The following is a 25974-nucleotide window of genomic DNA, read 5'->3' as shown; positions in this document are numbered from 1 at the left end:
TGATTGCCTCTAACCCTAATCGAAAAGGTGTGGAGGGTCAGCAACACAAATAAATAATCCTGAATTATCTTATAACTAGTAAAATTATCCGCGCTTCACGCAGGAATTGAATATCATGGAATTTATAAAATAATACTTAAAACTTATCCGTCATTAAAACTAAAACACTATATTATCTTACATACAAGATTACGTAGTAACAAACATTAATAATGTAAAGGAAAATGAAAATTATTACATTTTACTCCCTCCATTCCATATTAATTGAATTTTTGAGGTGTTTCACACCTTTTAAGAAAAGTAGATTAAGACATAAATTGAACGTAGTTTTTCATTTTTACCCTTATTAATTATTGTCAAACTTATAATTAAAATAACTAAACATTAATTAAATTTTATTAAAGTCATCACATTGAAAATCCAAATGAAAGGTAAAATTGGAAGAATATTTTAAAAATAGTCTTGAAGATTGAACAATTAAGTTAATTTGAAAAATGAAAAATGCCTCAAAAATTCAATTAATATGGAATGAAGGGAGTATCATTTATCTTTAATAACATAAACATAAATTAATGACTGTAAAAATACATATCAGAATTTGTAACATAAGCAATGATGTCAGTGAGCCACTCAATAAGAACAAAGTACAAAAATATTTAATTGTGAAGAAGAAGAAGAAAAAGAAGAAGAAGAAGAAGTTTAGAATTTTCGTTGTTTTAAAATGATAGGAAATCCCTCTATTTATAGATAACAAAGGGTAGTGTGAAACAAATGTTTATTGTGCCTTATCAGAAAGGTTATAGCTATTTGGAAAAGTTGCAACCCTTCGGAAAGGTCACAATCTTTCATAAAAGTCACAACTTTTCATAAAAGCCACAAGTCTTCATTAAAGTCGCAATTTTTCATACAAGTCGCAATTTTTCATAAAAGTCACAACTTTTCATTAAAGTCATAACTTTTCCTTAAAGTCACAACTTTTCACAAAAGGGGAAGGCAAATTTTGGAAATAAATAAATTAAAAGGGAATTCTGATTTGTGGTGGCGCCACATAGGCAGGCCTAAGATTCTCTTTTATATATATAGTAGGTAATTTATCCATGCTTCGCGTGGGTATAAATAATTTTTCTAAGATTTTGAACAACCTTTCCAATAATCGACTATTATAAGAAAAAAAATGTAAATTTTAGTAGGTTTTAAGAACATTTCAACAAAAATTAAATGATTTGACATTATCACATATCTAAAAAATTGTAAATATATAATGAATGATTAAGACTATCTTCATATCTTATCATTTTTATCTTTTACATAATTTATCATAACATATGTGATGATATAATTCTCTTGTTAAAACTGAGTGATGTTTTTATGTATACATCATTTTTTATTTTGTACATGAAAAATATATAATCTGATAATTTTATGGTTAGAATAACTCCTTGTGGAAAAAAATTATGTGAAAATTTTCGATAATCAATATTAGTTATAAATAAGTTAAGACCGTTAAAAATGTACACCACAACAACATAAATAAATTTTTTTAGAGACAATCTACTCTTCTGAGGTCAAACGTTCACCACTTTTCGTTATTATTACTTTGTTACTCTAACAAAATATATAGAAAGAGAAAAATAAATTTGAAACAACAGCAAAATAATATTGTTGACCCTTTTTAGAAATTCATTATTTATTAAACTACAGCTTTGAAGGCCCTAGATGATTCATCAATGCAACTTTACGACTTTTTCAGAAATATGAATGTATAATCGATTCTTTATCAATGGCCCACCCTTTCTTTGAACCTTGTCAATGATCGAACTTAAAGATATATTGTTGCATTATGAAAGTACAAGTAGATCAAAATGTTGGATTCTAGACTCATGTCAAAGAAATATTCTCGAACATGAAAAAATTAAAAATGAGTCTAACCTAGATAACTCAAACGCTCATCAATGACTTGGGACATGAAGGACAATAAATCTATGTAAATAGACATATCTTTTGTAGCTTAAGTTATTACTTTTATTTAGAGCACGTTTTGTTTCATATCCTTCAAATTAAGCTTGCCGAAAATAGTCATAACTCACACAATTTTTTTTTAGAAAAGCCAAATGAGAAGGAAAAAAAGAAAAACATTAAAAGGACAAAAGGTTTGTCCAAGTGAGATCATATACATACCAAACGAAAAATAATCAATACAATTTTAAGGATACAACAAAAAAGTGAGAAAAAAAACACACATTAAACGGAGTAAACTATGATCTATCCAGTGATGATAACAAATCATTCTAACCAGGAATTTCACATGTTTTGAAATAACATACCTCAAAAAATTAATTAACACTTTAATCAACTTTCAATCCTTAAAGTACTAATAATATCCATTGATAAAATTTAGTAAAAGTAGATAACAACAACATAAAAACCAAATAATATTGGCATGCTAAGTTATTAACTCTCAGAGGATTTTCTAAAGGACACAAAATCTCGTCCTTGTATGTGAAGGGATGACGTTGTTGATGAAGAAATTAGAGATTTGTAAGGGCTATTTTTATTGTACCTTCAACAATTCTAGTAGAGAAAACTTGCTTGAATACTAACAACAATGTTTAAAGCATGTACTAAAAAATAACAATTAATAATATAAGCATAAATTAATGACTGTAAAAAACATACCAGGATCTGTAACAATAGAATGAAACAAAATGGAAAAAATCGAGCCCACTGAATGCACAGTGTCCCCTTAAGAAAATTATTCCTCTAGTACCCGAGGTTTAAAGGAATACATCCTCTCATGATAGAACAATTTTATTCACTAGTATATTGATACAAAAACAATGGTGTCAGTGAGTCATTTAACAATAGCAAAGTACACAAATATTTAATATTTAATTTTGCAAAAGTCGAAGAAGTTCAAAATTTTCATTTTTTTTATAACCAAGAAATCCGTCTGTGACCCGCCCTTTGGATCAATCACAGCCTTCTAAACTCGGTGGATAATGGGCCCGCCCCTCTACCCTTCTCCACTTAAATACCGAGCTTCGCTTTGCATGGTGTGGGGCTTGAACCTGCGACCTAAGCCACAAATCCTCCACCTTTTGCCACTTGAGCTAGGCCTTGGGGGCAATTTAAAATGAGAGGAAATTTCTCTATTTATAGACAATAAAGGGTAGTGTGAACAAATGCTTATTGTGTCTTATCGGAAAGGTCACAATTATTTGGAAAAGTTACAACCCTTCGGAAAGGACACAATCTTTTATAAAAGTCACAACTTTTCATAAAAGTCGCAACTTTTCATGAAAGTCGCAACTCTTCATGAAAGTCGCAACTTTTTATAAAAGTTACAACTCTTCATAAAAGTCACAACAATATATTAAAAGGAAATCTTTGTTTGTGGTAGAGCCACTAGACGGGTCTAGGGTTCTCTTTTATATATATATATGATATGATAGGTGATTACTTCCTATCTACCTAACCACCAGTGGCACAGTTGCCCAATTTCTTTGAAAAAGTTACAATCTTTCATAAAAGTCACAACTTTTCATAAAAGTCGCAACTCTTCATGAAAGTCGCAACTCTTCATAAAAGTTACAACTCTTCATAAAAGTCACAACAATTAAAAGGAAATCCTTGTTTGTGGTAGCGCCACGCAGGCGGGTCTAGGGTTCTCTTTTATAGTATATATGATATGATATGATATAGTAGGTGATTACTTCCCATATGCCTAACCACCAGTGGCACAGTTGCCCAATTTCTTTGGAAAAGTTACAACCCTTCGGAAAGGACACGACCTTTCATAAAAGTCACAACTTTTCATAAAAGTCGCAACTCTTCATAAAAATTACAACTCTTCATAAAAGTCACAACAATTAAAAGGAAATCCTTGTTTGTGGTAGCGTCACGTAGGCGGGTCTAGGGTTCTCTTTTATATTATATATGACATGATATGACATGATAGGTGATTACTTCCCATATGCCTAACCACCAGTGGCACAGTTGCCCAATTTCTTTGGAAAAGTTACAACCCTTCGAAAAGGACACAACTCTTCATAAAAGTCGCAACTCTTCATTAAAGTCGCAACTCTTCATAAAAATTACAACTCTTCATAAAAGTCACAACAATTAAAAGGAAATCCTTGTTTGTGGTAGCGCCACGTAGGCGGGTCTAGGGTTCTCTTTTATATATATATATGATATGATATGATAGGTGATTACTTCACATCTGCCTAACCACCAGTGGCACAGTTGCCCAATACCTATGTTGGTCGGAGGTAACAGGTACTCGGTGAAATAATCGAGGTTTGCATAGGTTGCTTCTGGATACCACCATTATTAAACAAAATGCACACACACTAGCACATGAAAGTAAAAATTTTCATGACAAGGGATGAAAGAACGTCATGCCAAGATTGACTTTATCAAATGACAAATACATTGTTTGTAGCTTTTGGACAACCGTTTATCACTCAAAGAAGACCAACAAGTGATGCATCACAGCATTCTTGGAGCAAAATTATGTACATAAAACTTACAGTAATCATGCTTTATGTATGGTGAAACTCCATAAGAACTAGTCCAAGATATTGACATCAAGGATTTCTAAGTGCAGCCAATCTCTCTCCAGTTCATCGATCCCCGAACTGCCAGCACGAAAGCACAACAACGAAATGTACATGAGCGAGTTAATGAGATCAAAGAGCACGACAAAAAAAACTTCATACTAATACGATATGATTATTTACAGGAAAGAAAAATAGAAAACCAAAAGCGCAACATACTTCATCTGTCCGCGAGCAATGCACTCAAGACGTCTAGTAATTTTGCTCGAGGATAACGTAGCACTTGAGTCAAAATTAGTTCATCATTTACCATTATTTCCTAGTTGTAATAGCTCCTATTATGTATTCCGTTTTTAGTCTCTATACTCTCCTTTTCAATTTTTTAAAGAAGCTCAAACCAAGTTAGCCTACAATTTTTGTGGTTTTAATTGTTTCACCAAATTGGTAAGTTTGAACTGCCAAGAGCTTGTTAAAGATTACACTCGATTTGTTGAGCTCGGTTGAGATTAAAGTGATAGCTCATATCAACAGCTCCAACACCAAGATAGTCGAGTGAAGACTAGCACGGCTTAAACTAGGCTAGCAATTTCTAGTGAAGGACGCATGTTAGAGAAACCTAGCTCTGTAGTGGGTTTTTTTTCTTTCTTTTTTTGAATATCTGAGAAATATGTTGTTTCTAGTTTCAAACTCGATGGATATTTGAGCCTCTTCCCTCTGTCCTTCTCCATTAAAATACCAAACTTAATTCATCAATAGAATTCGAACCCATGTTGTGTGCCTACCACACATTCATCTTCGTTACACTATCTTTATGGTTTAACTTCATTGTTCAAGCTAAAGCATACTTTTCTTTCAAGTCCTGCCTTCAGAGCAAACTTAAGGGCAATAAAGTAACAAAAAGACTATATCAAAAGAAAATGAAGATGAACCTGCTTGATTCCTCAGTCCTTTTTCCAGAAATTTTGCCCTTGGGAGCTGCTGACAACTGTCCAGATTAAAACACGGGATCTTCAATTTAACACGGTAATTTTCGGAACTTAACTCCTTTCCTTCTTGCAAGTAAAATACAATTTTTTTCCAATGTAAAACAATAATGAAAAACTAACCTGTGAGGCAACATCAATTCCAATTTCATCAAGGACCTGCAAAAATAAGATTGAGTTAACATGCAAGAAGCCGATAAGTAGGTGGGACCATGTGTAAAAACATTTAGTATATATATATATTTAATGCATTTCATAATTAATCGATTTCTAGAAAGAATATTCCACATTCAATCGTCATTCCATTTTCAATGAAAATACATATGCAATATATGATGCAAAACTTCGTCACCATTTGAATCTGAGATCCTGGGGTCCTAAATGGACTCTACTGAACCTCTAAACAATTAAAAAGGTCCAAAACATACCCCGACGCAGCTTCCACCTTTAGTGTGAGGGACATATTTGGACCTTTTTTTTTCGGGGGTATATTTGAGATAGAAGGTAACATTGGGGGCTTTTATGAGCTGATAGATTAGTGAACGACATATATAAGACAAATCACAAATGTTAGGGGCAACGTTTACCATTTTCCGTGAAAAGAATCCAAAATAATGCATTCTATTAAAAAGACAATGATCCTAAAGACATCATAATGACATCGCAGACCATCGTTTATTTACTAGGTGACCGATGTCTTTGACGCTTTGGTTTTCGCAGGAAAGGATAAGGGTTCCCAAACTTAGTGCGAGTTTTTATGAAGACTTGCATCACTAGAGCAATCAATACGTATTGGATATTTTCAATTAAATCAACTACTAAGATAGCATAAAGTAAATACACATTGCTTGGTGCACGTCCACTAACTATTTTCAGTCATTACAAAATGGGGATTTTGAAAGCATACCTGATTTGTCAAATCTTCAGTTTCCTCTTCTGCTTCGTCATCATCTATAGCATCATCTATGGCATCTGACATCATTTCAGTCTACATATACGAACACCATATTATTGAGTTGACTTCTAATAATCTGAGTGGACATGAAGGAGATATGATTTTATTTTAGAATCAGTAGATAATGTGCAATCAGTCTTACCGTCATATCCAATTGAGCTGATTGCCTCTGGAAATGTTGCATCACCTTCGCTTGCTTTGCAGGGTCCATTTGCTGCATTGAGTCAACTGATAATTATTAAAATTTAGAAGGAATGATGGTGACTTCACATACAACACAAATGCCATGTTTTAATGAGTAATATGAAAATAAACCAAATAATGGAGGCAAGAAGAAAAAGGAACAAAGAAAAGAGGAGTCGAGAAACACAAAAGGATCAAACTGATAGTCCCAATATAACCCACATCTTTAATTATCCACAAGGAGCTAAGAGGGTTCAAGAGAACGAGAAGTAGCGTCCCACCAACCAGTGAAGAGTGCAGGAACCCTCTCATCATGAGATCCATCTCCATGTATATGAAGATGAACACAACAACAACATACCTAGTGCAATCCCACAAATGGTGTCTGGGGAGGGTGGGTGTATGCAAACCTTACCCCTACCTTTGTGGGTAGAGAGGTTGTTTCTGACACACCATCGGCTCAAGAAAGATGATTTTTCAGAAGAGTGCAAGCTTAAAAAAAGTTACGATGAAAATATTAAAGACAGAGAAGTACTGACATCAAATAGTAAAGAAAACCAAAGAACAAGAAACAACAATAGTAATAAAATAAAATTGGAGAACAAGATAATGCTAGCACAATAGTGATAATACTGGCAAGGGAATAGATAGGTGCTCTAGGCTTGACCCACGCTCTACCATTGGAAAGGGAAAGATCACTCGACTACATACTAACCATCTATACCTAATCTTTGACCTCCATGCTCTCCTTTCTAGGGTCATGTCCTCGTTAATGTGTCTTGTCGTGTCTAATCACCTCTCCCCAATTCTTCCTCGGCCTTCCTCTCCTTAGACCTATCATTGTCAACCTCTCGCACCTCCTCACTGGGCGTCTGTGCTTCTCTTCACAAGCCTAAATCATCTTAGACTCGCTTCCTGCATCGTAACCTCCATGGAGCCACCCCACCTTGTCCCGTATATCTTCATCCAAACCTTGTCCCTCCTAGTTTGCCTAAACATTCATCTAAGCATCCTTATTTATGCTACCTTCACCATCTGAATGTGAGGGTTCTTGACTGGACAACACTCAACCCCGTACAACAAGGTTGGGCTAACAACCGCTCTATAGAACCTACCTTTAAGTCTCAGTGACACATTTTTATCCCATAGGACGCTAGATCTGAGCTTCCATTTCATCCGTCATGCTCCAAATACGATGTGAGACAACCTCGTCGGTCTCCCCATTTCCTTGAATTATAGCCACGTGTGTATGAAGATGAGTTAATATTTCGTTCTTTTTTTAAGAATAAAAACAATAGAGATTATTTTTTATGTTTCATTCTCACATACAACAACAACAACAACAACAAACCTAGTGCAGTCCCAAAAGTGGGTCTGGGAAGGATAGAGTGTATGCAGATCTCTCAAACAAACAAATGGAAATATTAAATTAGATATTATGATCTTTGGCCATCAAACCTTATTCATAGCAGTCATAGCCTTAGTGGCTCCTTTCATGCCTGCAGCAACCGAAGATTGGGCAGATATTGCCTGCAATGGGCATTAAGCTTTTCAAATGCATCCGTAAAAGAGGAATGAAGAACTGATATCAGTAGGCATGTAACATGGACTTGGAGGAGTACCTGTGTATGAGTCGCTATACCTCTCATTTGAGCCCGACTACCTTGCAAGTTGGCTATTTGCTGTCTAGCCTGATTAACTGACGTGCTAGAACTTTTGTTGCTGTCTGAAAATGCAGAGAGAAAAGCAGATGACCCATGAGTTCCAAATGATATAGAACCATCTGAGTATTCAGTTGTTACTTAAGCAGTAACACGATAAATTACAATTGCTAATTAAGTCTCCAGGAATGATGATCGAGACCCACCTCATTTCCAGTTTTAGCAGTCATTTTTATTTCAGCAACAAGTTTTTTTTCCTGTTCAATGAAAGAAAGAAATAAAAATATCTCTTATTGATGTGATATCATGTGAAGAACCATAAGTAAAGGAAGTGTGATATATATGAAAAGTTATACTAGCTCTAAAATCGCAAAAAAAGTGAATCTCATGAACACACACTATGCATTTTCAAGAACAGTCATCAGAAACAAGATCTGGAAATACCTCAGATTGTAAAGAAGAAATTTCCTTCTCAATACCTACATCGTGTGGGGTTCCAGCCCCATTTTTTTTTTGTTAAAGTCTCAAGTTGGTACAACTACATACCAACTAAATATAACCAAGATAATTACATAGTTGCAAAGTTTGAAACTTTGGTATTTTATGATGTCATTGGTGACATCATTAGGAGTAGATTTCTCCTATAAATAGAGACCCCTTTGCTCATTTGTTAAACGCACCAAGTTAGAGAGAAAAAACCATTTTGAGAGCAAATTGAGGTATTCCATAGACTATACAAGAAAAAAATAGTCTATGAAAAAAAATAGTGTGAGCAATATTTTAGTAAGGTGGAAATCAAAAGAGTGTTATTCCTTTTGAGTTGTAGTAGTCACTTTGCCCGTGGTTTTTCCCTTTTTGAAAAGGGTTTTCACGTAAAATTCTTGGTGTCATTATTTTCCCATTTTATTTCTATCATTTGACCATATATATTTTTGTGTTAGTCTGCGTTTTCCCAACAAACTGGTATCAGAGCCAAGGTTTTATCTGAGTATGCTCTGTGGTTGCAGCACAGTCTGAACTTCCACATCAGAAAAGATTTACTTTGGTTTGCAGTAACTATATTTTTTGGGGGAACACAATGGAAGCCAACACAAGTAGAATGGTTACTTTGAATGGTGTTAATTATGTCATTTGGAAGGGAAAAATGGAAGATCTGCTTTATGTCAAGAATTTTTATCAACCAGTCTTTACCACTGTAAAGCCTGATAATAAAACGGATGAAGAGTGAAATCTGTTGCATAGACAAGTTTGGGGATTCATTAGGCAATGGGTTGACGATAATGTGCTGAACCATATTTCTGGGAAGACACATGCTTGAACCCTATGGGAGCATCTTGAAAGTTTATATGCTTGAAAAACTGGCAACAATAAAATGTTCTTAATAAAGCAAATGCTGAGTTTAAAGTATCATGATGGTTCTCCGATGACAGACCATCTGAATAATTTTCAGGGGATCATGAACCAATTATCTACTATGGGCATCAAATTTGATGAAGAAATTCAAGGTTTGCTTCTACTTGGTTCCCTACCAAACTCTTGGGAAACATTTAGAACTTCATTGTCAAATTCTGCTCCAGATGGTGTGATCTCTATGGATTCCGCCAAGAGTAGTGTCTTGAACGAAGAGATGAGAAGAAAATCTCAAGGTTCTTCTTCGTCAAATGTCCTGATAACTGGCTCAAGGGGGAGAAACAAAACTCATGGTTCTCAGAATAGAGAACAAAATAGGAGCAAATCCAGAGGCAGACTTAAGGATATTGAGTGCTATCATTGTGGCATGAAAGGGCACACAAAGAAGTTCTGCAGGAAGTTGAAGAGGGAGAACAAAAACAAAGTGGAAACTAACGAAGATGGCAATGAAAATTGCCTAGCCACCATCACCACAGAATATCTTGTTACCGTCCTTGATGCGGATATGATAAATATTGCCTGTGATGAGTCAAGCTGGGTTGTGGACACTGGTGCCGCATCTCACGTGACATCAAGGAAGGATTTTTTCTCTTCCTATACTCCTGGTGATTTTGGAACCTTGAGTATGGTAATGAGACTGTTTCTAGGGTGGTTGGTATTAGTACAGTTTGTTTGAAAACTAGTGTTGGAACTAAACTAGTTTTGAACAATGTGAAACATGCTCCTGATGTTCGTCTACACCTGATTTTTGTTGGTGTTTTGGATGATGAAGGATATGTTAGTACCAACGGTGATGGAAAATGGAAACTCATTAAGGGTTCCTTGGTTGTGGCTTGTGGTAACAAACGTCGTGGTCTATACTGGACTACGACCTCTGCTTGTGTTGATATGGTAAATGTGGTTGAAAGCGATAGCTCTTCAACGTTATGGCACAAGAGACTTAGCCACATCAGCGAGAAAAGACTTAATATTCTAGCCAAGAAGAGATTATTGTCAAATTTCAAAAGTGCTAAATTAGAAAAGTGTGAGCACTGTTTGGCTGGTAAACAAAATAGAGTTTCCTTTAAGTCCTACCCTCCTTCAAGAAAGATAGAGTTGCTTGAATTGGTGCACTCTGATTTATGTGGTCCAATGAAAACAAGGACATTGGGTGGTGCACTCTACTTTGTCACTTTTATTGATGACTGCTTGAGAAAACTTTGGGTCTATGTCACGCCCCGAGCTACCCCCGAGACGCAGACATGGGACCTAGGACTACAAGTGATCCCAAGCTAACCCTACTGGCATAATCTGAGCATACTATAATTAACATGAACAAAATAACTTATGCGGAAGCTAAAATCATAAATAAAGAAAAGATAGGGAATACCCATATACTATAACTGAGAGAGTTTAATACAAAAGATATTAACTAATACTAGGTTGAAACTAACTATGTCTGAAAGTAAGCCTCTAAACTGACTAGAAATGTTGGGACATGCCCCAACTAGATCTAGCAAAACTGAAACTAAACACTGAAAGCAGTAAGGATATCATGTCTCTGGTCCTCGGAGGATGAGGACTCACCGCTACTAATCTGCTGAATTGAAGATCGGAAAATGATCTAAGTGCAATCTGGATGTTGAGAGCCTGAACCTAGATCACAAAAAGATGTAGAGCAATATATGCGTCAGCACTGAAAGGTACCAAACATGAGGATGGAGTATCGTTGAAATACATATATAACTGAACAAGCAAAAAGAAGCAATGACATATATCTGGATATGATAGAATGCTGAAAAATACAAAACATGACTGATATGTATGCAATGACCAACTATGACATGCTGAAACTGAATACTGAACATGGTCAATGAAAATGGAGTTTGACTGATTTGTGGGAGCTACTAATCACCGATAATAAAATCACATGAGTTGAATGTGGAGTTCAATGTATACCCCCCATCGAGAGGACCCAATATACCCTTCCATAGGTATAAAGGCATGCTGGCGTGATCACCAATTTGTTGCCCATGGAAGGGACTTACAACCTACTTGGCTAGTAGTTCTGGGACTATTTGGGTACGCTAAACCCTAGTCCAACTCGGTATTATGCTAGTCCCAATGAATTAAGTAGTAAACTGATTATGATTGATTTTCTATAATTGTTCTGGATAGCTCAAAACTAGACATGCAAACTGAACGCAATAATTTAAACTGACATTGATGCATAATACTGAGGCATGTATGACTAATTTCTGATAAAGTCTGATCTAACACATATAATTCAAGAACTAAAGAAATACATAGCTAGGGTTCTGAAATTCATACGATAATCTGAAGAAGACGTGACATGCTGATTTGGAACATTAAAACATAGCTAAAACGTGACATGTTGTTTGGACGTTAGAACATATAGTTAAAAATGTGATTTCTAAATCGGAACGTTTTTAAAACAATCTCTTCATGAAAAACGGCTGTAACTTTAGAAAATACTAGGGTTCATTCATAATCATTGAAAAACGATCAATATTTGGATCATTCTAACATTTAAAACCCAAAATCAAGAAACGTTCAAGAACCCTAAATTCGTTCATAGCATGGAATCAAGAATCGTCTGAATTCTAGGGATCTAACGGGCGAAAGGGACCCATTAGTGAAATCCAACATACCTGGTGATGAAATCTCCACGAAAAACTATCAACTAGGGCTGGACTTGACTTTTTCGGAGACTTTCTAGCGTTTTTTGGCGGCAGCTAGGGTTTAGCTAGGGTTTCGGCCGCCCCTCTCTCTTCTATCTTCTTTTCTTTTGTTTTAGTTAATTAAATGACTTAGGTAAGTTCTAGTTAGGTTTCTAGGATTTTAAATAACTAACTAAACCTTTTTAATTTAGGAATTAAAAGAAGAGTGGGAAAAGACAAAAACACCCTTGACTTAAAAGCTGTCCAAATCTTGATGCGGATTGGGCACATGCCAAATCTGAAAATTCTGCAATCTTTTTCCTTAACGAATCTGGGGTGTTACAGTCTATGTCTTGAAGACTAAAGACCAAGTGTTAGGTGTCTTAAAGCAGTTTCAGGCTTCAGTTGAAAGAGAAACTGGAAAGAAACTGAAATGTATTCGTACTGATAATGGTGGTGAATATTGTGGACCATTTGACGAATACTGCAAGCATCAAGGTATTAGACACAGAAGACTCCTCCTAAGACTCCTTAGCTTAATGGTTTGGCTGAGAGGATGAACAGGACCTCGATGGAAAGAGTTAGATGTTTGCTTTCTGAAGCAAAGTTGCCAAACTCATTCTGCAGTGAGTCTTTATTGACCGCTGCACATGTTATTAATTTATCTCATGCTGTTGCTTTGCAAAGTGATGTACCAAATAGTGTTTGGTATGGAAAGAATGTTTCCTATGACCATTTGAGAGTATTTGGTTGTAAAGCTTTTGTACATGTGCCGAAAGATGAGAGGTCAAAGTTAGATGCCAAGACATGGCAGTGCAACTTCATAGGATATGGCCTTGATGAATTTGGTTACAGGCTATATGATCAAATTGAGAAGAAACTTGTGAGAAGAAGTGATATTATTTTCATGGAGAATCAAACAATTGAAGATATTGACAAAACGGAGAAGCTAGAATCCTCAAGTTTTGATGGCATAGTTCATCTAGATGAAGTTCCTCACACAAGTATGCATGATGTTGTTGGGTTTGATGATCATGGTGACACCCATAATCATGTATCGAATCAACATGTTGATGTTGATAATAACAATGATATTGTTATTGATGATTCTCCTGCTCATGAAGTTGTGGACGAATCAAATACTCCGCTTATGAGGTCCACAAGACAACGGGTTCCTTCCTCTCGTTATTCACCCAATGAGTATGTGTTACTTACTGACGGGGGGGGGAGAACCTGAATGTTATGAAGAGGCCATGGAAGATGAGAACAAGGATCAATGGATTGAAGTCATACAAGATGAGATGAAGTCTCTGCATGAGAACCACACTTATGAGTTGGTAAAATTGCCCAAAGGCATGAGAGCTTTGAAGAGCAAGTGGGTGTTCAAAGTTAAAGTTGAAGAACAAAACTTGAAGCCTAGATACAAAGCTAGATTGGTTGTTAAGGGACTTGGTCAAAGAAAGGGTATTGACTTTGACGAAATATTTTCTCCTGTCGTGAAAATGTCCTCCATTCGTACGGTTCTAGGTTTGGTTGCTAGTCTTAATTTAGAGATTGAGCAGATGGATGTGAAGACGGCTTTCCTTCACGGTGACCTAGAAGAAGAGATTTTTATGGAACAACCTGAGGGCTTCAAAGTAGAAAGGTAAAGAAAATTTTGTGTGCAAACTCAGAAAGAATCTCTATGGCCTAAAGCAAGCTCCTAGACAGTGGTACAAGAAGTTTGAATCTGTTATGGGGGAGCAAGGCTATAAGAAGACTTCATCAGATTATTGTGTATTTGTACAAAAAATTTCTGACGATGATTTTATCATCCTTTTGTTGTATGTGGATGATATGTTAATTGTGGGCAAGAATACTTCCAAGATTGACGAGTTGAAGAATGAGTTGCGTAAGTCTTTTGCTATGAAAGACTTGGGTCATGCTAAGCAAATTTTGGGCATGAGAATTACTCGTCTCAAAGATGAAAAGAGGATTTATCTGTCACAGAAGAAGTACATTGAACATGTACTAGAGCGCTTCAATATGAAGAATGTTAAGCCTGTTAGCACACCTCTTGCTGGTCATATAAAGTTGAGCAAGAAGATGTGTCCTACAACTAGGGAGGAAAAAGGGAGCATGGCCAAAGTTCCATATTTCTCCATCGTCGGAAGTCTAATGTATGCAATGCTATGCACTAGACCTAATATTTCTCACGCAGTTGGTGTTGTTAGCAGATTTCTCGACAATCCGGGAAAAGAGCACTGGGAAGCTGTGAAGTGGATACCCAGGTATCTTAGAGGAAGCTCAGATGAATGCTTGTGTTTTGGAGCATCAGATCCAATCTTTAAGGGCTATACAGATGCTGATATGGCAGGTGACCTTGATAACAGAAAATCCACTACTGGATATTTGTCTACTTTTTCAGGGGGAGCTATATCATGGCAGTCGAAGTTGCAGAAGTGTGTTGCACTATCTACAACTGAAGCTGAGTATATTGCGGCTACTGAAGCCGGCAAGGAGATGATATGGCTAAAACGATTTCTTCAAGAGCTTGGTTTGTATCAGATGGAGTATATTGTCTATTGTGACAGCCAGAGTGCAATAGACTTGAGCAAGAACTCCATGTACCATGCAAGGAAAAAACACGTTGACGTCAGATATCACTGGATTTGTGAGGAAGTGGAAAGTGAATCATTTCACGTCAAAAAGATCCACACAAGTGAAAATCCTGCAGATATCCTGACCAAAACGATACCGAAAGACAAGTTCGAGTTATGCAAAGAACTTGTGGGTATGAGCTCTCTCTAAAGAAGATGAAGACACCTCATTCTAGTGAATGGGACTGGAGGGGGAGATTTGTGGGGTTCCAGCCCCATTTTTTTTGTTAAAGTCTCAAGTTGGTACAACTTCATACCAATTAAATCTTACCAAGATAACTACATAGTTGCAAAGTTTGAAACTTTGGTATTTTCATGATGTCATTGGTGACATCATTAGGAGTAGATTTCTCCTATAAATAGAGACCCCTTTGCTCATTTGTTAAACACACCAAGTTAGAGAGAAAAAACCATTTTGAGAGCAAAGTGAGGTATTCCATAGACTATACAAGAAAAATAGAGTGTGAGCAATATTTTAGTAAGTTGGAAATCAAAAGAGTGTTATTCCTTTTGAGTGTGTAGTAGTTACTTTGAGTATTGTATTCGTGACTACACGGTGTAAAATTCCTTACTATAGTAAAATCAGTTGCTCCTCTTGGCCCGTGGTTTTTCCCTTATTTAAAAGGGTTTCCACGTAAAAATTTTGGTGTCATTATTTTCCCATTTTATTTCTATCATTTGACCATATATATTTTTGTGTTAGTCCGCGTTTTCCCAACACATCGCAATATTAAAACTAAAATAAATTACTCAACAGTTACTTACAAGAAGAACTTCCACACCAAAAAGAAAATTGTGGATATCAGTGTGATGATCTTCCTAACTTGCCCTCTATATTAACAGAGATTGTGTGCATCTTCTGATGGGAAAGAAATTACAACTTATTAATGAATTATTACCATTTGAAATTCCCATTCACATAACGTGGTTTAACCTACATTACCTACAATTGAACATCATCTCATCCAGTTCCCTAACATGTTAAAGCTAACATAAAGTTGCCCAAGTAGAATGGATGGCATATGTATATTCATTTGAAAGAAATGGGTAATGAAAGAAATTTGTCCATAGTTACAAAAAACGTGTGAGCCAATCCAGGCAGTGGACAATTTAGTTCCCCCCATCCCCACTCCACAAAGAAAGATACTTTGCACAAGAATCTAGCAATTCACTATTGAAGACTTTACTGTATACCCCAATCTCTAGTAGACAAAATAATGAATTTCCTAAATGCAAACAGTAATCCAACCTAAAAAAAGATCAAGAACATCTTTTACATCCTTGTTGAGCATAATAACATTGTTGTGGCACCAAAGGGTGTGGCCTACTGGTCAATGAAGTGGGTTGAGAACCATGAGGTCTAAGATTCACTTCCCAGCAGAGGCAAACAACTAGGTGATTTCTTTCTTATCTATCCAAGCCTTGGTGGATAGAGTTACCCAGTACATGTGCTAGTGCCGTGTAGAATTAATCAAGGTGTGTGCAATGCCAAGACACTATGGTTATCCAAAAGAAAATATTTAGCAATGGTTGTCATTCATGATACAAGTAGCTACTGCAGAAGACAGTTAATCAAAACTGGAGCATCTTATACAAGGTACATCAGGACAATTTAAACAAAGATTCAAAAAGACCCACTCTTGTTTGGAAGACCTTCCAAAGGCTTTCGTGTGTGTGGATGTTGAGATCAATAAACTTGTTAAATTATAAAGATTAAGATGGGAAGGTCAAAAGATAATTTCATTAAGTCTGGCAACAAGCTATTATATACATAATCTTCAACCAACTGATGCTAAAGTGCAAGCCACCACCTGCACATGATCTACAACTAACTAATGCTAGATAATAGGAACTATAACTACTCCTAAATGTGCTCCACATAGTAGGAGACTTATTCAAACTAGTAACAAAAGGTAAATAAAACATATACTAGAAGTTACTGCAGTTAGCAACCTACAGATATCGTTAATACACCCCCTCAAGGTAGGCAAGGTGCAACAATGCCTAACTTGGAACGACACGTAGTAAATGTTGATTTAGGCAGTGGCTTGGTGAATGTATTAGCAAGTTGATCACAAGCATGCGTATGAGTAACATGGACTCGATGATCTTGAACCTGGTCACGGACATATGCAAAATCAACAGCAACATGTTCATGTTTCATACGGGTATGAAAAACTGGGTTGTGAGATAAATAAGTCACTCCAACATTGTCACAGTAGATTGTTGGCGTCTTCGAAATGGTGACATGTAACTCATGAAGTAAGTTTCACACCCAAGTGAGCTCTGCAAGTGCATTGGCGACAAATTTGTACTCTGCCTCGGTGGATGAGCAAGCTACTGCACGTTGTTTTTTTGATGACCAACTGACTGGATTTGGTCCAAAGAAAAGAATGTAACCTGATGTAGAGATTCTGTCATTTGGATCGCCAGCCCAGTCCGCATCAGCATACATATACAAATTGGAGTCAAAGCTGCGAATGATGCGAAGTCCTGAATTTGAAGTTTCTTTGAGATACCGTAGCACTCTTTTAACCGCTTTCCAATGTTCATCAGTCGGGACATGCATAAATTGAGACAATTTATTGACTGCATAAGAGATATCAAGCCGTGTGAGGGACAAATACTGCAATTTGCCAAGGGTACGCCGGTAGCGAGTGGCATCAGTATGTGGCGAACCGTCAGCCACTCGAAGTGCTACAGTGGAACACATGGGGGTAGAAACACCTTTGCAATTTTCCATATCCAGTTCGGAAAGAATATCCAGAATATATTTTGATTGAGAAAGAATGAGACCATTTGGTATATGCTTAACATCAACACCCAAGAAGTAGTTCAAATAGCCAAGATCTTTCAACGAAAATCTAGTTGCCAAGGAACTGATGAAAAATTTGATCACTTTTGGATGGTTGCCAGTGATTATGATGTCATCAACATAGACAAGAACGCAAATAGTTACAGCCATATGCTTTCATACAAATAGAGAGGTGTCAGATTTTGTTCTGACAAACCCCATTTTTAGCAGATGTTCATGCAGAGAATTATACCAAGCCCGAGGGGCTTGTTTGAGGCCATAAATAGCCTTTTTCAGCTTGCAAACATGAGTCGGGAATTGGGGATTGATAAATCCTTGGGGTTGAGACATAAACACTTCTTCGTCCAATTCTCCTTGAAGGAAAGCATTATTGACATCAAGTTGATGGATTGGCCAATTGTGTTGCACAGCGATAGATAGAACCAACCTGACCGTTGTTGGTTTGACAACGGGATTGAATGTCTCATGAAAATCCAATCCAGGGCGCTGCGTGAACCCTTTTGCAACTAGACGAGCTTTGAAACAGTCTATAGAGCCATTTGCTTTTCGCTTGATCCGATACAACCATTTGCAGTCCACCACATTATTGGACAGGTCTCGCGTTACGAGTTCCCAAGTTTGATTTTTGATTAAGGCATCATACTCTTCTTGCATTGCTTGCCTCCACTCTTCATGTTTATCAGCCTGTTTGAAAGTTACAGGTGTAGGAATCAAATGGGTTAGAAAAGAGAGTTTTCTCTTTGGCTTGGAGATATTATTCTGAGACCGAGTTATAATTCGGTTTAAGGGTGGTGGGGGAATCGGGGCAGCAGGTATGGCAGGAGAGGGATCACTGGATGTCAGGGGTGGGGGAGTGGTGGCGCTAGGGGCTGGGAGTGATTGTTGTGTTTGTATGAACTTACTAGATTTGCGTCTCTGGTACGTGAGTAAAGGCTTGTGGATGGTAGGATCATGCAAAAAAGAAGGAGCAGGAAGTTGTGTATTACCTGATGTCTTTGCAGCTACTGGTACTTGGCCGTGGCTATTGGAGTGAGCATCGCTTGGGGAAGAGGTTGTATGATGAGAGTTGGACTCTACAGGGATTGGAATAGGTGGTGGGATAAAGAGAGGAGGAGTTGGAATTGCTGTTGGAGTCTCCTCTTTGGATTCAACAACTTCCCAACTTAATTGGGAAGTATATTTCTGCAAGTGAATAAACATTCTTTTAAAAGGAAATTCTTTTTCAAAAAATTGTACATCACGACTTACAAAAAATTTCGACTAAACTGGGTCAAAGCAGATATGAGCATGGTGAGTCTGGGAGATACCTAAATACACACACGGGGCAGACCGTGGCTTAAGTTTATTTTTAGAATAAGGTTTAAGCCATGGGTAACAAAGACAACCAAAAACTCTTAGGGTGGTATAATCAGGAAATCGACCAAATAATTTTTGGTAGGGCGACTCATTATTCAGGATGGGAGTGGGAAGTCTGTTGATAAGGTAGACAGCATGATGACAGGCAAAAGACCAAAAATCAGGTGGTAAGGAGGCCTCATGAAGAAGAGTTTTAGCGGTTTCAAGAATATGACGATGTCTACGTTCAGCTATGGCAACACGTTGAGGTGTGTATGGAGGTGAAATCAAGTGTTCAATTCCATTTTTCTGAAGATAGGGCTGAAGACCAATAAACTCACCCCCTCCGTCCGTATAAATTGAGGAAATTTTAGTTTTGAAGAAATTTTCTACTAAAGGATGAAACTTTGAGAATATTGAAGCAACCTCACTTTTGTTTTTGAGCGTATACAACCAAGTATATTTGGTGTATTGGTCAACAAAAATGCAATAATATAATTTTTTATCAAGTGACAAAACAGGTGATGGTCCCCATAAATCACTAAAGACAATCTGAAGAGGAATATTACTGGACAAAGTGAGTCGTTGAAATGGCAAACGATGCGCTTTATTAGAAGAACAAGAATTACAAGGTTCAAATTTGGCTTTTCCAACAACGACAGGTAAAGAAAATTTCTTCAGAATAAAATTGAAAATTCTAGAGTGGGGATGACCCAATCGACCATGCCAGAGTTGATGTGGGGCTTTTGTGGAGGAGAGGTGAATGGATGGTTTCCTGATGTGCAGATGCGGCCACTCATACAATCCATTATTGTTCCGGCCTTGTACCAACGGCTTCAGAGTATGCAAGTCCTTCACAACAAAAGTAAAAGGAAAGAATTCAATAGATGCGCGGTTATCTTGACAAAACTTAGCAACAGAAACGAGATTCTTCTTTATTAAAGGAGCACAAAGTGTGTCTGTCACGCCCTGAGCCTACACCCTGGGAGGGATCGGCACCAGGAGACCATTCCTGGCCCCAAGCGAACCCTTGGCCTGGCTTTCTTAACTCAGCAGAAACCTAACTCAACAGAATAACTCAATGCGATGCAATATTGCAAAACAACTTAACATAAAAAGTATGGCCATAAGGCAACCCGAGTCTCAAAATAGGATGTTTACATATATATATAGATAAGAGACTCAAAACTAGCTAACTGACTGTCTCTCTATGAAGCCTCTAAAATACTGAGATGGATGTTGGGACAGACCCCGCAACATCCTAATAAAACCAAAAACTAAGAACACAAAATAATTGAGTCCTCCGGAATGCAAGGAGGCTCACCACTGACTCTGGAGTGCTCAGCTGGATCAACGACGTGCCGGAAGCTGATCTGGGGTACCTGAATCTGCATCATCAAACGATGCAGGCCAACTGGCATCAGTATGTGGAATGTACGAGTATGCGAGCTGGAAAGCTAAGCAACATAGGCTAGAAGGAAATCTGGAAGAAACTGAATAGCTTACCTGGCTCAACTCAACTTAACCTGACTGACTTCTTTCAATATAAGGCAATTTAAAACAAGTGCGATATAAAGAAAGACTGTTTAAAACATGCTATAAAATCTGTGTGTATACAAAGATACAATAAGCCTGAAATGTATATAGAAATACAATGAACTGATGTATAAAAAAATATAATAATCTCTGTGTATGAAAATACAATAACTGCTGTGGGAGCTTCTCTAACCGACAACCATCACATAAGAGCTATAGTGATGACACAGCGATCGACCTCACGCTGCCAGAGCATCTTATACCCGGCCAAAGGTATAAGACCTGAACTGCCTAATGGATCCACTAGTCTAATATGAAAAGGATTCATCTAAAAAGTATGATCCTTTTCTACCCATGGTGGCTAACATGGTTCTATGGGGGGCTGTGGGTTCTTTGAACGCTCCCCCAATTCGGTGCTCGATACTACTCCCAAAAATGTACTGGCTCTTATGTTTTTAAAACATATTTATTCCTGCTGATATGAGATAATTACTCAAAAACTAGCCCGAAGGCTTTTTGGAAATCTCAGTTTCCAACCTTGTTTAAATGTAAAAACATTTCTTTAAAACTTCTTTGGGAATACATAGTTCCCTAATAACTTTGAGAAAAGAACTCAACTTTAAACTCTTTACTTTACTTGAACTCTTGGCTTGATGTGAAACTCTTAACTTAACATGAAACTCTTAACTTTTGACTTGACTTGAAACTCAATACTTAACTTGGAACTTGAGCCTTAGAATGAAGTTAAAACGTTCAATGAAGACTCTTGGAAAACCTTAAAGACTTGCTTTGACTTACTTACTTCTAAGCTTGACTTCACTTGACTTGGAAACTAACTTCACTTGAATTGGAAACTAACTTCACTTGACTTGTAGTTTTACTTGACTTTTGGAAGTACCTTGGAGTGTTGGAAACAACTAGGAAACATAGGTATAATACCTAGGAACATGTATGAAAAAAAAAATGGTGAATGAAAGGGAAGGATTGGTGTCCTTGGCACTAGGAGAGGTGCAACAGCCCAGCCCCTTTTTCCCCAAAAATCCGACTTTTTCCCCTTGTTTCTTTCCAATTCTAAACCCTCTCAACCTCAAGGTTTCAGCAGCAACACTTAGAATCATAAAGACCCTTATTATACAATAGATTCAACTCAAAAATCACAGCCAGAAATCTGTACTAAATCAGCAAGAACTTCAACACAACACCACTACAACTTCAACAACCAATAAATCTTCTCTTGGAATTAAAAACAAGTTGGTGTGTGGGGGTATGAACCAACCAACACTAAGGATCATCAATCTCTCAACATACAATAGATCACAACTCAAATACACAGCCCAATCCTGTCCCACAACCAACAATAACTTCAACAACACAACTAACAACATCAACAACAACTAACAACTTCAACAACTTCAACAACAAATCCAATCTCTTCTCAAATCATAAAAACGAGCTTGGTATGTGGGGGGAAAAGATAAACCCACACTAAAGACTCACATACCTTGATAGGGATCACCCCCGACGAAAATCCACAATGATCTTGACAAATCTTGTTGATCTCCTCTTTCTTCTCTTCTTCTTCTCCTTCTTCTCTTCTTCTTCTCTTGAACCCTAACTCTTTCTCTTTCAAAATGGGACAAAATGATCCAAATATCAGCCTAATACAACAATATAAGCTCAAAAGAAATGATTTGTGAAAAGACCAAAATGCCCTTAAATTTCCGGAACGGAATCCCTGCCAACTGCCCAACTTTCAAAGATCATAACTCGCTCATACGAACTCGGAATCGAGCAAACTCAGTGGCGTTGGAAAGATCGTTCCACAAGCTTCGAAACCATAACTGGAACTACTCCTAACTCATCCTGAGCTAGGAGTTATGACTGCTCAAAGTTGGCCAAAAACTCACTGATTTCCACACTTAGCCAAATTTCCAGATTTTTGAACTTAGCCAAATTTTCCAGATTCTGGACTGCCAAATTTCCAGATTTTAAATTTTTCCAAAAAATGACTATTTCCAAATTTCAAGCTTCTTCATATTCATTTTTAAATTGTCGGATGTTACAATATCTCCCCCTTGGGAACATTCGTCCTCGAATGAGGTAACTCTTACAAAGCTAAGGGTGTAACATCAACTCAACACCCAACAAACAACCATGCAAACGCAACAACAATAACGACATGCTCATTATAATTTAAAGAGCACTAAGAAGGAAATTAATACCTTAATCTGCGGATTCAAAGAGATATGGATATCTCTTCTTCATGTCTTCTTCGGCTTCCCAAGTTGCTTCCTCAACAAATTGGTTCCTCCATAGGACCTTAACTGAGGCTACATCTTTCGTTCTCAACCTACGAACTTGACGATCCAAAATTTGAACAGGAATCTCCTCATAAGATAAGTTATCCTTGATCTTGATACTTTCAGTCGGTAGGATCAATGAAGGATCGCCTATGCACTTCTTCAACATGGAGATGTGAAATACCGGATGAACCGCTGCTAGTTCCTGTGGTAACTCCAACTCATAAGCAACATTGCCAATCCTCTTGGCTATGCGGTAAGGTCCAATATACCGGGGACTAAGTTTCCCCTTCTTACCAAACCTCATAACGCCTTTCATGGGTGAAACCTTCAAATATACCCAATCGTCTATTTCAAATTCTAACGCCCTTCTCCTAACATCGGTGTAGGATTTCTGACGACTCTGTGCCGTTTTCAATCTCGCTTGAATCACTTTCACCTTCTCCATAGCTTGGTGAACTAAATCTGGTCCTATCAACTGTGCTTCACCAACTTCGAACCATCCAATAGGAGATCTACATCTTCTCCCATAAAGAGCTTCATATGGAGCCATCTGGATGCTAGAGTGATAACTGTTGTTGTAGGCAAACTCAATGAGAGGTAGGTGATCATCCCAACTCCCTTTGAAATCGATTACACAAGCCCTCAACATATCCTCTAAGGTCTGAATAGTGCGCTCTGCTTGCCCATCCGTCTGAGGGTGAAAGGCAGTACTTAAGTTCACCTTTGAACCCAAGCCCTTCTGAAAAGATTTCCAGAACTGTGCAGTAAACTGTGCACCTCTATCTGAAATAATGGAGATTGGGACTCCATGAAGTCTCACTATCTCTTGAACATACAACTTGGCATAATCTTCTGCTGTATTGGTAGTCTTTACCGGTAGAAAATGAGCTGACTTTGTCATTCTGTCGACAATCACCCAAATAGAATCATGTTGTCTGCGAGACCTTGGCAACCCTGTGATGAAATCCATATTGATCATCTCCCACTTCCACTCTGGAAGTTCTATCCTCTGAGCCAAACCACCGGGCCTTTGGTGTTCAACTTTCACTTGTTGGCAATTTGGACACTTAGCAACAAACTCAGCAATGCCCTTCTTCATGCCATTCCACCAATAAACTTCACGCAAATCACGATACATCTTGGTGGAACCCGGATGAATAGAATATCTGGAGCTGTGAGCTTCATCCATAATCTTCTCTTGGAGTCCATCTACCATAGGTACGCACAATCTACCTTGAAATCTCAAAACACCATCTCCCCCTTGTTCAAAAGCTAATACTCTTTGCTTTTGAACATTTTCCTTCAACTCGAGCAAAATGGGATCTTGATCTTGCTTCTCTTTCACTTCTGACATTAATGATGACTCGGCCCTGCTCGTCACCGCTATTCCTCCTTCTGTGGAATCTGTAAATCTGACTCCCAGGCATGCCAGTCTGTGCACATCTTTTGCTAACTCTTTCCTTCCTTCTTCAATATGGGCGGTGCTACCCATAGACAACCTGCTCAAAGAATCAGCAACAACATTAGCCTTACCTGGGTGGTAAAGAATACTCAGGTCATAATCCTTGAGTAACTCTAACCACCTCCTCTGTCTGAGATTAAGCTCTTTCTGAGTAAGCACATATTGAAGGCTCTTGTGATCAGTGAATATGTCGACATGCACACCATACAAGTAATGACGCCATATCTTCAAAGCAAATACTACAGCAGCTAGCTCTAAGTCATGGGTTGGGTAGTTCTTCTCATGAACCTTTAACTGTCTGGAGGCATAAGCTATAACCTTGCCATTCTGCATTAAGACACAACCCAAACCAACTCTAGATGCATCACAATACACCACAAAACCTTGAGTACCTTCTGGTAGCGTCAAAACTGGAGCTGTAGTCAATCTCTTTTTCAATTCTTGAAAGCTTTTCTCACAAGCTTCAGACCATTGAAATTTCACTGTCTTCTGAGTCAACTTTGTCAAAGGAGATGCAATAGTCGAGAACCCTTCAACAAACCTTCTATAATAGCCAGCTAATCCCAAGAAACTCCTAATTTCAGTTGGAGATGTGGGTCTAGGCCAATTCTGCACTGCCTCAATTTTCCGAGTATCAACTTTAATTCCATCACCGGACACAATGTGGCCTAGGAATGCCACAGACTTAAGCCAAAACTCACACTTAGAGAACTTAGCATACAACTCCTTGTCTTTCAAAGTCTGAAGAACTTCTCTGAGATGACTAGCATGATCTTCTTCATTCCTTGAATAGACTAGTATATCATCAATAAAGACAATAACAAACATATCTAAATAAGGTTTGAAGACTCTATTCATCAAATCCATGAAAGCTGCAGGCGCATTAGTCAAACCAAAGGACATGACCAAAAACTCATAATGACCATACCTGGTTCTGAAAGCTGTCTTTGGGATATCACATTCCCTTACCCTTAACTGATGATAGCCTGATCGGAGGTCAATCTTTGAAAAACAAGTGGCACCCTGAAGCTGATCGAAAAGATCATCAATCCTCGGAAGAGGGTACTTGTTCTTGATGGTAACCTTGTTCAACTGGCGGTAATCTATACACATTCTAAGGGAACCATCTTTCTTCTTCACAAACAAAACCGGAGCACCCCAAGGTGAGACACTCGGTCGAATGAAACCCTTTTCTAGGAGATCTTTCAACTGCTCTTTCAACTCTTTCAACTCTGCTGGTGCCATTCTATATGGCGGAATAGAGATAGGACGAGTATCTGGAATGAGATCTATGCCGAAATCTATCTCTCTCTCAGGAGGAATTCCGGGTAGATCATCAGGAAACACTTCTGGAAACTCTCTTACTATAGGAACTGACTGGAAATGAGGTATCTCAACACTAGAATCATGAACTCGGACTAAGTGATAGATACAACCCTTCGAAACTAACTTTCTTGCCTTAAGGTACGAAAT

General features: G+C 37.6%; 2 protein-coding genes and 1 pseudogene across 2 annotated transcripts in view; 2 read left to right on the top strand and 1 right to left on the bottom strand.

The window, feature by feature from the left end:
* LOC125872850 (receptor-like protein Cf-9 homolog) overlaps nucleotides 1-25974 on the top strand; it is a 345297-nt gene that overhangs the window by 23766 nt on the left and 295557 nt on the right. The gene's annotated exons all lie outside the window — the stretch shown is intronic.
* Nucleotides 1-25974, top strand: part of LOC125872846 (receptor-like protein Cf-9 homolog) — a 315600-nt gene that overhangs the window by 3502 nt on the left and 286124 nt on the right. Inside the window, exon 2 of the mRNA XM_049553643.1 lies at nucleotides 5143-5151. Within this exon, the coding sequence (XP_049409600.1) occupies nucleotides 5143-5151 (9 nt within the window). The remainder of the gene's footprint in view (nucleotides 1-5142; nucleotides 5152-25974) is intronic.
* Nucleotides 4395-25974, bottom strand: part of LOC125872870 (vacuolar protein sorting-associated protein 2 homolog 3-like) — a 377001-nt pseudogene continuing 355421 nt past the window's right edge.

This window comes from Solanum stenotomum, chromosome 8 (genome assembly GCF_019186545.1).
Source record: "Solanum stenotomum isolate F172 chromosome 8, ASM1918654v1, whole genome shotgun sequence".
Classification (NCBI taxonomy): domain Eukaryota; kingdom Viridiplantae; phylum Streptophyta; class Magnoliopsida; order Solanales; family Solanaceae; genus Solanum; species Solanum stenotomum.
The sequence above is the reverse complement of the archived record's forward strand: the minus strand, read 5'-3'. Positions and strand labels throughout refer to the sequence as shown.